At 39.4% G+C, this 14,494-nt stretch overlaps 2 protein-coding genes across 2 annotated transcripts in view; one reads left to right on the top strand and one right to left on the bottom strand.

The window, feature by feature from the left end:
- cenpp (centromere protein P) overlaps positions 1-14,494 on the top strand; it is an 88,964-nt gene that overhangs the window by 38,434 nt on the left and 36,036 nt on the right. The window lies entirely within an intron of this gene.
- The window catches only part of aspn (asporin (LRR class 1)), a 9,985-nt gene continuing 2,868 nt past the window's right edge, over positions 7,378-14,494 (bottom strand). Inside the window, exons 2-8 of the mRNA XM_035662387.1 lie at positions 13,195-13,458; positions 12,619-12,731; positions 11,877-12,090; positions 10,583-10,693; positions 10,270-10,363; positions 9,682-9,820; positions 7,378-8,630 (exon numbers count right to left, since the gene is read on the bottom strand). Of these exons, the coding sequence (XP_035518280.1) occupies positions 8,433-8,630; positions 9,682-9,820; positions 10,270-10,363; positions 10,583-10,693; positions 11,877-12,090; positions 12,619-12,731; positions 13,195-13,414 (1,089 nt within the window). The 5' untranslated portion in view covers positions 13,415-13,458 and the 3' untranslated portion in view covers positions 7,378-8,432. The remainder of the gene's footprint in view (positions 8,631-9,681; positions 9,821-10,269; positions 10,364-10,582; positions 10,694-11,876; positions 12,091-12,618; positions 12,732-13,194; positions 13,459-14,494) is intronic.

Here is a 14,494-nt window from a genome sequence, read left to right on the forward strand (position 1 = left end):
CAGTCCCACCCTGAACACGTCTACATGACAATATTCAGATATAGTGATAGCGCCACCTACTGGCAACAGGAAGTAAGCGTTGCGTGGCGTGGTTCGCACATGTTACGCCAGCACGTGACGCAGCCACAGCACACCCCGACACGCCCCGGCTGCTCGGTCCCGTTCATCGCTGCTTGCAGCTTTAATTGTGTTTGATGCTTGGACTTGTAATTGTTAACTTTGCAGAAAATGTGCAAGACTGAAAACAAGAATAAGAACTTACTGTCCTGACCATATCCCAAAATAATCAAATGGGTGTTTTTTTTCTATGTGCATTTAAAAACATAACCAAAAATTTGATCAGAAGCAGAAATTGATTAAGACTATATGTTCACTAATCCAGATTATTTTTGACAACGCTATTCACATGCAACGACAGTCTGCGTTGTATTTTTAGGTTGTTTTAATAAAGATCTCCATTCACACTGAAACAACTGAACAACTGGATCGCCGAATCTCCTTGTGAAGACCTTGGTGACTGGGGTCAAAAACTGTTTTGGTCTCTATAGCTAATTCAACTGTTCATGGCAACTGTGCATGGGGTGGATAATTCACCCATTTTCATATTAATGTTTAATGTTTTGCGTAAGGACGTGATCGCTTTGAGTGGCAGGTAGGTTCAGGGTGGTAGATTTGCTTTAGTCACCATCCAAAAAAACAATGATGATCTGTTAAGTGCCTGATAATTTAAACATTTGAGCCATTCAACACAAAATATTAATTTTGCACCCTGGGTGGCTGGTTTAGCAGCCAGGCTCCATTTGGTCTCCGTCAGGTCTATCTACACTGCACATCTATTTTTGGATTAGCTGGGAGCCGGTGAAGTCAGAAGTTGCCAAGATGATGACGGCCGACTGAGCTTCACACTGGCTCTTCAGAAACCTATGGGTGACATCACTACGTCTATATTATTGTCTATGGTGTAGACGAACTTTTAAGAAGAAGTTTTAGTGAGTCAACAAGCTTTTTTTTACATTTTAGTTGGCTAAAGTATTGACAGGGGTTAGACAAAATTGTATTTTATCTGTTATGATGATTAGGCCTACTGCGTAAACATTTTGAATATATGAATGATGGATATGTAAAAAATCTGATTTCATAATTAATTTTTCTTACTGATCCAAATCTTTACTGATTTTGGCTTATAAAAACCTTGGTCTTATTGGCAGATGAGATATAGAGGCTCAAAGGCATCACTAACAAGAAGTCTGACAGGTCAAGAGACAGTCAGACGATCACCAGTTAGAAATAAATCCCTGGGTTAGACAAATATACTTGGAAGAGAAAACAAAGGTAAAATTTTTTACTCAAACTCTCCGTTGGTAACTTCCTGCTTCGCTGCATTGAGGGAACCATCGTCTTGTACGTCATAGTGGTCCATACAACGATGCTTCACTTATTTTTCGTCTGCAGAGGGAGGACTCATCTGTAGCTTTTTGACAAGAAGCTTGAGATAGCAGGAAGAAGCAGGGTGGGCACATTTGGGGTAGTGAGTCTTTTAAAAGTTGATTTGAGATTTGAAAACACTCACATTCTTCTTGCTGGAAAGTTAATGAGAATTTGGAGTGATACTTCAGTAGCCTTGAATTCATCAGTGAGTTGTAAAGTGATTGATGAGGTTTTCGGGTCTCCAATAATCAGCGGAGTGGCTGAAAGTAGTCGCCCTCTCCTGCTTAATGACTCTACCATTGCCCACTTTGTCCTCAGTTTATACTCTGGAAACCTGAGCTCCCTCTGTGCCTCCTCTGCCTCTTTTGTTGGCCTATAACCAGTTTCTTCCAGGCTCACAGTATAACCAATGTCATTCACTCCATCTGAAGACAAACGTGTCAAAGATATTTTTAGAAATGGCAAACTATAAAATCCCAACGTTTCTCCCAAAGTGTCTTTGATGGAAAATATTTCTGACACTTCAGGCATCAAATATTTAATTATCATCAAACTCGAGTTTAGAAAGCTTGAGTCTCATTTTGCTCAAACCAAACTCCAAAGTGCAGGCAAGTTTGAAAATTAAACCCTTTCAACTGGCAGTGTAAAGTTAATTCATTATGACAAGTCAATTTGGATTATGAACTTTGTGTCTGACACTAATCTACGTTTAAAGAGCACTAAACTATAGTAAGATTTAAAGAAGACTTTGTGTTTAGAATACTTAAAGATTTGATTGCAAAGATCTTTGCAATCAAATCTATAAAGTTATAAAGTTGATCCTCATTGGTGCGGTTCCCACAGAGCTGTTGGAGCTTACACCCCATCTACAGTTCATCATCTGAGACAGTGACGTACTTATAGTCTTATTATACATTATTATTGTTATTATTATTATTGTTATTATTATTATCATACACAGCTGTTTGAGTGGTAAAGGAGGCTGAAGAGGAGGACAGGATAGAAGCTTGAAAAAGTGATCTGAATTTGTTGTTTTTGGATTTTAAATATTTGAACGGCAGAGAGGGACAGTTGATTTATCTCTCCAGGCAGTTAAACAGCTTTTAAAGTAGACACGTTCCCGAGAAGGCACAATAAATCCGACACATATCACAGATTTACAGTTAAAGACAGAAGAAGTGTCCAGGAGCATTTCACCTGAAAGAACTTACTGAGGCCTGGTGAGGAGGAGGCGACTAAAAGAGGAAAAGGAGGAGAAAAAGATGAGACTGACTGATACTTTAGTGATCTTTGTGGGAATATTGCATCATCACAACTACACAGAATTAAGTACAAAAATATAGCGCGGCTAAGGACTGATGGTTGCAAATGTGATACAAAAAAATGGTAAAATAAAAAATATATATCCCAACCATTAAAGATACAAAGCAGATCAGGTCAGTGTGAACTTTAAACTCAATGCAGACTCTAAAACAGCTGTTCAGCTGGTGATAATCAAACTAACTTCAACTTGTCTGACCTGCAGTGCAGCTGTGGGTCTTTCCTCACGCTTCATGATTGAGCAGAATCAGAGAGATCCTGATGTATCTAATTAATGTAGTTATTAGATGACGGTTAAAACAAAATCACCTCACTCACTTTGATATATGGCTTTTGCTGTATCAATTAGCACCACTGCTTGAAGCTTAATAAGCCTATAGTATATTTTAAAAAAGTAAAAAATAATTAATAAAATGTCATAGTTAAAGCACCTAATTTTAGGTGATGTGGGGAGCCATAAAATGCTATCCATTATGAAACGCTTTGGAAAAACACATTGTTGGATACTTATTGTTGCAATTAGGATACAAAAACTTAAAAGAAGGTTGTATTTCTGAGCTGGTTTTCTCTCAGCCTCTTAGAACGGACCTTGTTAAGCTGTTATGACCCTTTTTGTCCACACTTGAAGGAGGCGGCAGCTGACTTGGGACACAATTAACACGCACTCTACTTTAACATGTGGAGCATCTTCATATCGTTGACCGGCATGGATGGAGAACAAAGTGGAAGACGGGAGAGAAGATAGAGAAAATGAGTAAGAGGAGTGAAAGCAGAGGGTGAAGAGAGTTAAAAACCTTCAAGTTAGGACCATTTTCTGTGTGTGTATGTCTTTGTGTGTGTGTGTGGCTGTGAGACGTGGCAGAACGAGGCCTGGCCAACCGGCAGATCTGTTCCATATGTTTCCTGGAGAAAGAGAGAGAGGCAGCTCCCCTCCACCCCATCCACAGTAAAAACGAGTCTTCATTTAAAAAGACAAAACAGTCGAGAAGCAAACCATCCGCAGCACTACGTTGCTGTACTGTACTGTAGCTCTGCCTCATTTTCTGTGGTCTGTAGATATCAGTTTCAGGTAAAGATGGATCTGACAAAGGCAGCTTGCAGGTGTTGGGTTTCTGGGAGTCTGCAGAGAGCTGGCTGCTGTTTGACAGGGGCCTCCCAGAGAGACTGAGAGGGCAAAGAAAACACTCACAGTCCGTCACGTTTTCACATTGGTTTCATCACATTCATCATTCCTGTCTGTGTGTGTGTTTCACTGTTTGAATTGTTTTTGTCAGCTGAGCAAGAATGAAGAAATGTTTGGGTCCAGTAATTTCCACAAAGACCTAATGTAATAGGCACCTGAATTTACTGGAAAATGGCTAATTCCCAGTGCCTTTTTTCTCCATCACTGACATCCCATTGTTTTACACAAGATAGATCCTTCATCAGTATATATCACACACAAACAACCTTTAAACAGGAACATCACATTCCTGGAAGTACGTCCTGTAGCCCGTAGTGAGCGAGCCACAGAGAATTATCACCAACTCTGTTGTTCTAATCATCTCTACAGATTGTTTTCAGCATCTCTCTGCTTATTGTGTGTTATTGCAGCATGACCCAAAAGTTTACTGGTTTTGTTTTGCTCTCAGCACCCTTAAAGCTGCTGATGTCGGCAACAGTTGAACATAAACAACGCAAAACCTTCCACGTCTCTCTCTGCTGCTCGTATTGCTCCGCTAAGCCCCTCACACCAAACCCAGAAGATTGTACGGCAGCAAAAGCAGTCGGTCCGGTTCCCTGCGACACCTCATGTCACGTATAGGGCTCGCTGTCTCCGGCGTGAGCCTCACCAAGACCCTGGTCCTTCTTGCCATGAGTCGTCTTCTCAAAGACGCTGCTCCAGCACTTAGTGGCCCCAGGGCAGAGTGACCCAGGCTTCAGAGGCAGCTGTCGCTGTAGAACAGCGGGATGAGAGGCTAGTGCATGCCATGATGCTTCTTTGCCAGTCGTCATGGCATCGAACAAAATAAGTCTAAAGGACGCCAGGATGTGTTTTGTACTGTATGCTGCTGTAGGCAAAGGAGTGTTTGGAAATCACAAGTTGCTGGATTTCCTGCAGTATTTTTCGCCAATAAATCTGGCTTTTACCATCTAAAGGGACGTAAACGTGCATCTCTGAAATGACCTATGATTGGTCAAAGTCGTCTGTCAAAGACTACATTTTCTAAAGCCTTTTCTCTCAGATTACTTGTCTTACAGTATGCTGAAAGGTTTTAATGGAATTTTTGCCCACTGAAGCCAAACAGAAAGCAGCGGCAGCCAGCTGTTTTCAGCAAATGTCTGCTCTGATAAACTCACTGTACGCTACCTGCCCAGCAACAAATGGCAGACAGGCAAAGTTAGAGAGACTAGAAAGGGGAACATCACGCAGCTAAAGAGACATATTTTTTTCTCCGAAGTTGGTTGAGCGTTAAAGGAGAATGACATCATGCGGACACGAACACAAGTCAAAAAAATCAATTAATCCAGGTTTGTATTAGTGATAATGATAATAATAAACTGTTATTTCCTTTAATTTGTCACCCGTCTGTATATACTGAGATGATATAACAGCATGTGTGACCTTGAGATCAGGTCGGGAGAGAAAAGACCTAATTTGAGCAAATAACATAGGCTACTCCAATGGCACCACCCAAGCAAAATGTCAGCTGGGATTGGCTTCAGTTGCCCCACGACCATCTTAAAGATAAGTGGATTGGATGAATGGATTAAAATAATACTGTTCTTCATGAAAATGCTGGCAAAAAACAATAAAGATAGGCTTTTGTAGATTACTTACTTTTTGAGTATAAACACGTAGGCCATTCAAATTAAAAAACAAACCCATTCTTACAGCTGTAAAAATTTCCAGGAACATACAAATACCCATTATCAAGCTCAATCTGGTTTACTCAGTTTTACTGGTTTTTATTGATGAGTCTGAACAGATCTCCAGAATGTGGTCTGGATGAGTCCTGTGCGCCATCTGTTCATTAAAAATTGGCCTACATGGGAACTTTATTGTGTTGGTGGATACTTTTGAAATATTGGGGGAATGAATCAATGGTTTAAAGATTTATTTGTTTTTCTTTACCACCCGCTTTCATTCTTTCCTCACTATATTAGTCGCTAAAAAGGTTTTCTGCCATCCAGTTTGTATTTTAAACATTCCTCCTGTAAGAGTTTCAGATGGCTACCCATAACTGTAATACGTAAGACAACAGTCGTGGATCAGGGCTACCTTCAACCCTGCCACACACTTACGTGGCTCCATCTTTAGAAATGACTTTGACATTGTGCAACCCTGCTTTATTTGTTGTAAATGAGATACCAAAGCTGTCAGGCTGAATTGTGCAGATAAAATAATATACAAGACATAGTTCTATGTGATGAAAAGTATTTGGCATAAGTAGAAACATTTTTTATATTTTACTGTATTAATAACATATTGTAGCATTTACATGACTCTCCTCCTTTAACTATTTTCCAGATAAATCTGGCTACTAGAGAGTTCCTCATTTTAGAAGTATTAGTAGAGTAGACTGACTTGGCAACCATAACTATAGCAAAGCATTGGCAACCCACAGCATAATGTAATTTAATTTAAAAATGGTCCCCTGTATTGTCCTGCAGAATAGAGGGACAGTCTCCCACGAAGCCACGGTTTCTCAACACTATAGACTTAAAATCTGAACCAATCACTCGTGGGTGTCCTCGTTCTGGATCAATCTCCTGACCTCCACTGACACCAAGAGAACTGTGTGTAACTCTTTAGTGTGCAGTGACATCTGCTGGTAGATAAAGGAATTGCTGAACTGGTCTTTATCAGCCTCCTACCAGAGAAACCAGCACTGGTCCCAGTAAAAACATTAAGCTGGAGGGAAAGTGGAGAACTCGCTTTTTTTCTGGTCAAACTGATCACTTATATATTTTTACCTAACACAGCTGTACCTCCTAAAGTATGTTGAGAGTGGTTGTCACGAAGGAACATTACGTAGATTACGTGATTGACTAGTTGATCAAAAGCAGTTAGAAGAGCAATAGTTTTGATAATCTATTAACTGTTTCAAGCAAAACTGCCAAACATTTGTTGGTCCCAGCTTCTCCAGTGTGAGGATTTTCTGGTTCTATATATCATTGTAAACTGAATATCTTGGACAGTAGTACACAGGCATTTGAAGATGTAAACGTAGGCTCTGAAAACCTTTGATTTAAATTTTTCACTATTTTTATATGACTGTTATTTGTAACTATTATTACATAAAATTGTTAGTTGCAGCTCTTCTAAGAATTCAATCTACATAAGACTCTTTCCATTTGGTTCGAAAGTTATTTGAACACAATTTTGCCTTTTTAAAATCAGTTACTTAAATAAAACTACAGTATGCAGAGTTGGTGATTTCTGATCTTCAGTAACCTTTTATGTTACTTTCTTTCTCCTACTATCTTTACAACTAGTACCTTGCCCATTTACATTTGCCATACATCGTTGTATTCAAGCTTTGTCTGATACATTAAGTCAAATTTATTTATAGAGCCTAAAATCACAAGTTTCTCCTAGAGGACAAGAGAATATGAACACACTTTGACAAAAAGTAAAGACATAAATGGGGAGGTGTTCCAGGTTTTATTTAAAGACATACTAAATAAATATAGCACCATTTCAGAAACATCACTGGAGGAAACAGGGACCTGTTTGTAAAGAAGATGCTTTCAGACATTCCGGGTTGGGAATTACATTACCTCCTAATAATTTCAGTGATAACTGTAGTTCACTTGGTTACTATAGTTCATTAAAATCAATTCACGTTTTGGGTTTACATCAATGTATAATCCAGTCTGACACGTAGCTTTCAGCTTCTAAATAAAGACAATACAGACATGCACTGAGATAATATAAAACATCCACATAAAGACCGACATCGGCTTCAAAGTGACTTATTGCACTAAATAATGCCAGTTTCATACATTGACTCTACAGACTTATGCTGGGAGGGATGTCTTATCTTCTCTTATCTATGACCTATAGTGACATTGTAATTATCATAAACAATGTCTCAACTTTAAAAAGACTTAAATATAATATGTAAGAAAATGACAAAAGAGGAAAAAAGTCAGTTTTCCAATTTTACAGCTAATCTACTTAAGTCAAGTCATTGGGTGGTTTTGCTCAAAAGGTGACCAGAGGGAGGCGCTTTATTCCTGGGAAAGTTCATACAGCAAAATTTGAGGGACAAATGATAAGGATCACTTTACAGAATATACCTCACAAAGGTAGGCAGGGTTCTTGTGCTGAATTTCATTATAATGTACATCTGTTCATGTTATTACATCCATCCCCTGTATACTTACTGAAAACATTGTCTTAGTGTAGTAGCTTATGGTTTAATATTCATTTTGTGCAACAACATCCAGACTACATTTAGTTTTTTCCCCTGGCCAAGAACTTCTATGTGTAAATTGAACCAGCATTCAACATGTACTACAGTTTCTAATATACATCAATATAATGACTTGTTTTTCTAATTTCCTGAACAGCTTGCACTTTAGGAATGCACATATCTATCCAAATCATTTCCAGCTCCTTCCTTATACTGTAACAAAGATATTGGCAGTTCTCCATTTATGAGCTGTCTGGAACGCACTGTTTTCACTCCCTACTTCTACTTTCTGAAGTTTCCGAGCTGAACGCCCCTCCGTCCGGTCACACAGCGAAAGGTGGCTGGCTGGATGTCCCAGTATTTAACAGGATTGGCAAACAGACTGATGCCTGTGTACAGGTTTTTCTTGACATTGGGCCTGATGGGACAGAAGTCGTTGACTCCAACACTGCTGATCTTGTTGCCATGGAGAAAGATCACCTAAACAGACAGAGATAATTTGTTTTTAATCAGACATTCTTCTACCTTGTCAGTAAACCAACCACGATAAGGAGTTCTGTTCTAATGCTGCTTAACTGCTATCTTGGAAAATCACAATCTTTTAGATCAGGAGAGAAAGACTGGAACAGTCTGAATTACAAGTTAAAAAATTTGGCATTTTTGTATCTCCAGGTTGACCTGAAGGAAACTCCTAATGTGAAAGCAGCATAGTTTAAGTTACACATTAAAGACTTGGCTGCCCTTTCTGCAACATCTACGTAAGCTACACTATGAGATTTGGGGGAAAAGTAAAAAACTTTAGGTATCTTGTGAGGGCAAGACGGAGTGACAGGTGGATTGGTGCAGCATCAGCAGTGAAGCAGGTGCTGTACTGGTTGTACTCTTTGGTGGTAAAAAGGGAGCTGAGGTTTAAGACCAAGTTCTTGATTTAGTAGTCGATTTATGTTCCAACCCTCACCTACAATGGTGAGCAAAACAATGAGATACTGTACTTTAGTGGATACAAGCAGCCAGAATGAGTTTTTCTCTGCAGGGTGAATGGGCTGTTTTCAGACAAAGCGGACGTGCAAACATCTGGAAGGAGCTTGGAGTAAAACAGCTGCTCCTTCTCAGTGAAAGGAAGATTGATTAAGAGCACTTGAGGTGATTTAGTCATGAGATCCGGATGCCTCCATCTGGGCTTTTTTTTACTTGTACATGGGAATCTTGGGAAACTCTAGGATGAGCTGGTGGATACAGCCGGGTAGATGGAGGTCAGGGCTGCATACCTGATTTATTTTACCCTCTGCCACTGCAACTTTTGTCATTTTAGTTTGATCTCCATGCATAAAGAGAAAAAAATCTACCTTGTCGACCAACACCTCTGGACGAAGTGGCTGCATGCATCTTCTCAGAAGCCCTTCCCTCAGAGTGGACTTGATAGCTTTGAGCCCTGTCCTAACTTTACTGTTAACTAAACTCAGCAGACTTTTTCAGTTTTGTGACATGCACTTTAATCTACTGATACTGATAGTTGCAGTGTCTATATCACCTGGAGGTAGCGCAGGGAGTTGAGGCCTGGTGGGACCTTTTTCAGGCGGTTGTTGTCCAGGTGGATCTCCCGGACGTTTGGGATGGTGACCAAGCTGCCATTTTCTACAAACTTGATCTGGTTAAAACCCAGTCTTAGCCTGTAAAGGTGGCAAATAAAAGTTGACAGGAATCACTACTTCAATCAATCATCAGAGTGACAAACATAGATTTACAAATCAAATACCAAAAAAACAAACATACCTATATTTAAACTTCCCATTCTGAATTACACATAAACAGAGCCACTGCATGGCGATGAAGATAAAAAGTGAATTTCTGAATTGCAGACCTGGCAGCTTAGAGGACACAAATACTGTTATACTGTTAAATGAAATATTTATGTTATCAAATTGTATTAACATACACAGACAACGTGATGTTTTATGGTGTCAATTTAACCTTTGAGTATTAACAGTAAATGTTTGTCATGTTTACCAGCAAACCTTAAATATACAGTAAATAAGAATTAAATTGAACAATAGCCTGCACAAACTTATAACTTATTGGAAAATATTAGTTTCTGGGATCATTTGTTGTGGGTATTCACCTCTGCAGATTTTTATATCTGATGAAGTCTTCTACTTCCACCTTAGAGATCTTGTTGTAGTCCAAGTTCAACTCCGTGATGGAGGATGGGAGAGCTGGGAGATACAAAACACATCAAACATAACTAATGTTAAGGATAGATTATTTAAAAAACATACCTGTTAAATCAATGTGTTATATTAAAAGATATTAGCAGTGTTTATGCCTCATTTAGTTGTACAGTTGAGGTCCAGTGTAAGACTGTAGGTGGGTGAATGAGGGGGGAAGGAAAGGCACCATTCCTTTGTTTAAACATGAGGTTAGTGATATTTTACCTTTTGGTACAGCAGTTAGTTTGGCCTCTGCTATACCAATATACAGGGAAGACAAGCCATTAAAAGCTCCCATCTCAATTCCAGCATTGGTCAGAGGGTTTGCGCCCAGCTCTGTTTGGACAAGCACAAAAAAATCTGGTTTAATTATTAATGATCAATTATATATCCTAATTACGGTAGAGAACATACATCAAGTGAATCACAGTAGTCAGTTACTCTTAGATATCTGATCAACTTTGTTTACATATCCATACATACAGTTCATCAAGAAATGATGTTGAAAAAGCCTACAAAAAGTAATCTGAATAATCTTTTGATAATAAGTAAAAGCTTGGCTTGATTGAAATATTTAATTCAGTCTATTATAGTCAGTAGTATTCTGTCAGGGCTATCTGTGGTACAACTTCTTGTAAAAAAAAGTGCTGTGGTGTCTGTTTTCAATCATCATTTGAATGTGATTCAGCCTTATTTTGTAAATGAGAGTGACTTCTAAGACTGTAGCATGTTAAGTAACACTTTACAGGGCCTTTTAGTGAGTGATTAATTAGACTAAACTGTAGTAAAAACCTATGAAGTCCCTGATATACTCCAAATTAGATCTGGATTTGGACAGCAGGGCAAACATGGATACAGTTCTGTACTTACTGCCTGTTTGGGCAGTCTTGTATTGTACAGTCAGTGTGGTTGTCAGCATATTCCTCATGCAGACCCTTGCAGACATGACCAGATTAAATTTCTGATCAGGAAAGAGGTTGGGGTGGATGATTGTGTAGTGTCTGACTTTGACACCTCAAAGTTAAGGTTCCTTTAACCATGAATACAATCTTTGCTTTACCTTTACCAAATAGTTTTGGTTCCCTAAATTTAACTACACTTAAACCAATAAGAAGTGTCTGACTTTGATGCTAGAGGCCAGGGTTTGCATCCCATCTCCTAACAACAGTCAGTGTTGGTTCTTTTAACCATTAGCATCATCTTTTCCTAGCCTTAACCAAGTAGTTTGGCTTGTCTAAACTTAACCAAACCTTAACCATAGAGGTGGCATATCAGAAAACACTCATATGATTAAATGGTAATTTTGGAAGTGCAGATTACCATTCAACCAAAAGACTACAGTGTGGCAGTTTATTCATTACTTCTTATATTTTTCTAAATCATTATTAAATCAATAAAATCAACTGCTGCAGTGTCCGGGTTGAATAAATATCTCTTCTTTGCAAAGTACTGGACACCCCTGGTCTTCAAGAAAACTGATTGTTGCTAAACTGTACAGAAAATTGAAACCAGGTCATACCCAGCACATGGAGTTTCCTCAGGCCTTTAAACGCGTTCTCCTGGATTCTGTTGATCTTGTTTTCATGGAAGCGGAGCTCGATGACATTGGGGGGCAGGTTTGCCGGGATTTCAGTCAGCATATTGTAGGAGAGGTACAGCAATCTGAGATGGTCCATGTTTCTGAAGGCCTTGGGGTGAATCTTAGAGATCTTGTTGTTGATCAGAAACAGGCCCTGTTGTGGGATAAATTAATCAGAATAAAACAAAGTAGATTTAAACAGTTTTTCTGCTCTTATTATAGCAGGTGTAAGGATGGAAGAGTGGCACCATTTAACACTGGATCTCAAGCTGCTGTACTAGCATAGAGCTGTGGCTGCAGATTGTTCTCACTCTTTGCTTTGACAGAGCACAGTATAATAGTTTTAAGTTTGATTTGGTCTGGTTAATTCCCAGCTGGGAAAATATCAGCTTGAACAAAGACAGACCCGCTGTTACTGCCCCAACTCCTCAACTGGAGTTTTGAACAGAAAGACATTCATCTCGTAAGGCTGAAGGCTGCATGTAGGCTGATATAGAATTGGTTGGAGATGTGACTGGAACCTATTTGCAATCCTTAATTTTCATCAGATTGATTTTATGTAATTCTTTACTTAGTTAACTTCAGACAAACCTGATGTTTACATTTGTTTGATGTTAACAGGAGCAGGATGTGGTGTCCATTTGTATGTGAAGAGTAAACCAGTTCTGAATGTTTCTCTTACATGAAGCTTGTGGAGGCCTTTGAAGTCGTCCTCCGTGATCTCAGTGATATCGTTGTTTTGGAGGTCTAGGATCACAGTGTCTTCAGGAATCTTTTCAGGAACAGAGATCTGACCTGTTAGCAGAAACAAGAATGGGTGATTAAAGATCAGAGCTAATGCAACACCTGTGTGTTACATATAAAATACAGAGATGCACAGGTGAAGAAGTCATAGTAGTCTTTCTGACTCCAACTCCGCCATGTCAGGTCTCAAATAGTGACATATCAGGAGATGAAAAATCAGAAAGTCTACAACTGCCCCAGTTTTTTTCATAGCCTTAGGTGGCAATGGTGCAATAATGAGAGTTTCATGAGATTAAAGTCAGTCAGTGAGGGAATAGTCAAGTTATAGTAGCTGGGATGTGCCAATCCAGAGTGTTAATGTGATAAAATATATGCTTTTCCCCCCCTAGTGTTTAAAATTAGATTAAAGAACAGGCCTTTATCAATATCTATGAATGTAACTCAAGGTGTCTTTCAACAGACTGTGTTTACAGTAACGTGTATCCAGATACGTTCATACTGTGTGTGCTCTAACCCTGGTCGGAGCACTGCACCACTCTGGGTGAGCAATTGCAACCAGGTGGACAGTTCTCGTCATCATAATCGTCATCATCGTCGTCGTCATCGTCGTCATCCTCATCACTCGAATCAGCCATCATGACGTCATAGTTTCTCATGAATTCCATGACATTGATTGGCTGGTAGGGTTTGGCATTGCCTAGTGCCAGCAGGCAAAGCAGGAGGAAGACCCTCATGGTTTTATTAGGAGACTGGTCAGTGAAACAGCAACCAGGAAGAGCTGTAGGAAAAGACAGAGGTTAGGTTACAGCAGAGCCGGTGGAAGTTAGCTTTGATGTGTAAACTCGATGACTGTTTTAATTTCAAAGCCATTCCGAGGAAGAAGAACTCCTACACAGTGTTTGAAAACAGAACAAGGAGAAGTTTCACTGCACACATCTGTTTTTCGCACCCATAGTGGGGTCAAGCCGTTACTTCCTCATAGATCATTTTTACATCAAAACTAAGAAGAACAAAAATTGTCATTTCAAACCGTGTAACTAACTAAACAAACAGACTTACACATTATGTGCTGTGAGCCTCAAAGTGACAGTGGTGCCATCCAACTGCACAATTCACTCTAGTGTTAACTGAGACCAGAAATGTCAGAAAAACAGAAAAAGGGACTTTTTAGCTCACTTTCCCATATTTTTGACATATGAGACACATATTTTACAGCAACATGTTTAGCCGTGTAAACTCACACACAACTTTAAAATCTAGGTTATAGGAATTACCCTCTCTGAGAGATTACACCTTAATCTCTGTTACATCAACTGTCTGACCCAGGAGACACTCAGCAGTTACCATCACAATGGCAGCCATTAATTCCAGGTGGGGACATTTGGCTGATTAGACTGCTTCTCTGATCACAGTAGTTGTTTTTTTTTACAGATAAAAACAGCTGTTTCAACTCCTTTCATTGCTTCCAGCCTCTTATGTGAATCAATGATCGACCTGACCCAGAAGCCCCTTGGCAGTTAACTGCAGTAGGTGGATTGTTAAATGGCGTCGCACACACACACTGATACACATACACACCCAGCAATACACATACAAACAACTCAACTCCTTCTAGTACACAGCAACTCACTGCAGTGCTTAGGGCTCAGACCTCAGCTGTCTTACCTTCATTCCAAGTAAAACACTTCACTCTCTATACACTTGAGCTCATTGAAAAAAACTCTCTAATTTCAACACCTTTCATCCCATTCCTACTATTCCAACTCTTTATAGTCCCTCAGCTGTTCCTTCATTTAAAGATCCAGTGTGTAACA

The sequence above is a fragment of the Morone saxatilis genome, unplaced genomic scaffold, assembly GCF_004916995.1.
Source record: "Morone saxatilis isolate NCDOM2014 unplaced genomic scaffold, NCSU_SB_2.0 Contig18, whole genome shotgun sequence".
In the NCBI taxonomy this organism is placed as follows: Eukaryota; Metazoa; Chordata; class Actinopteri; family Moronidae; genus Morone; species Morone saxatilis.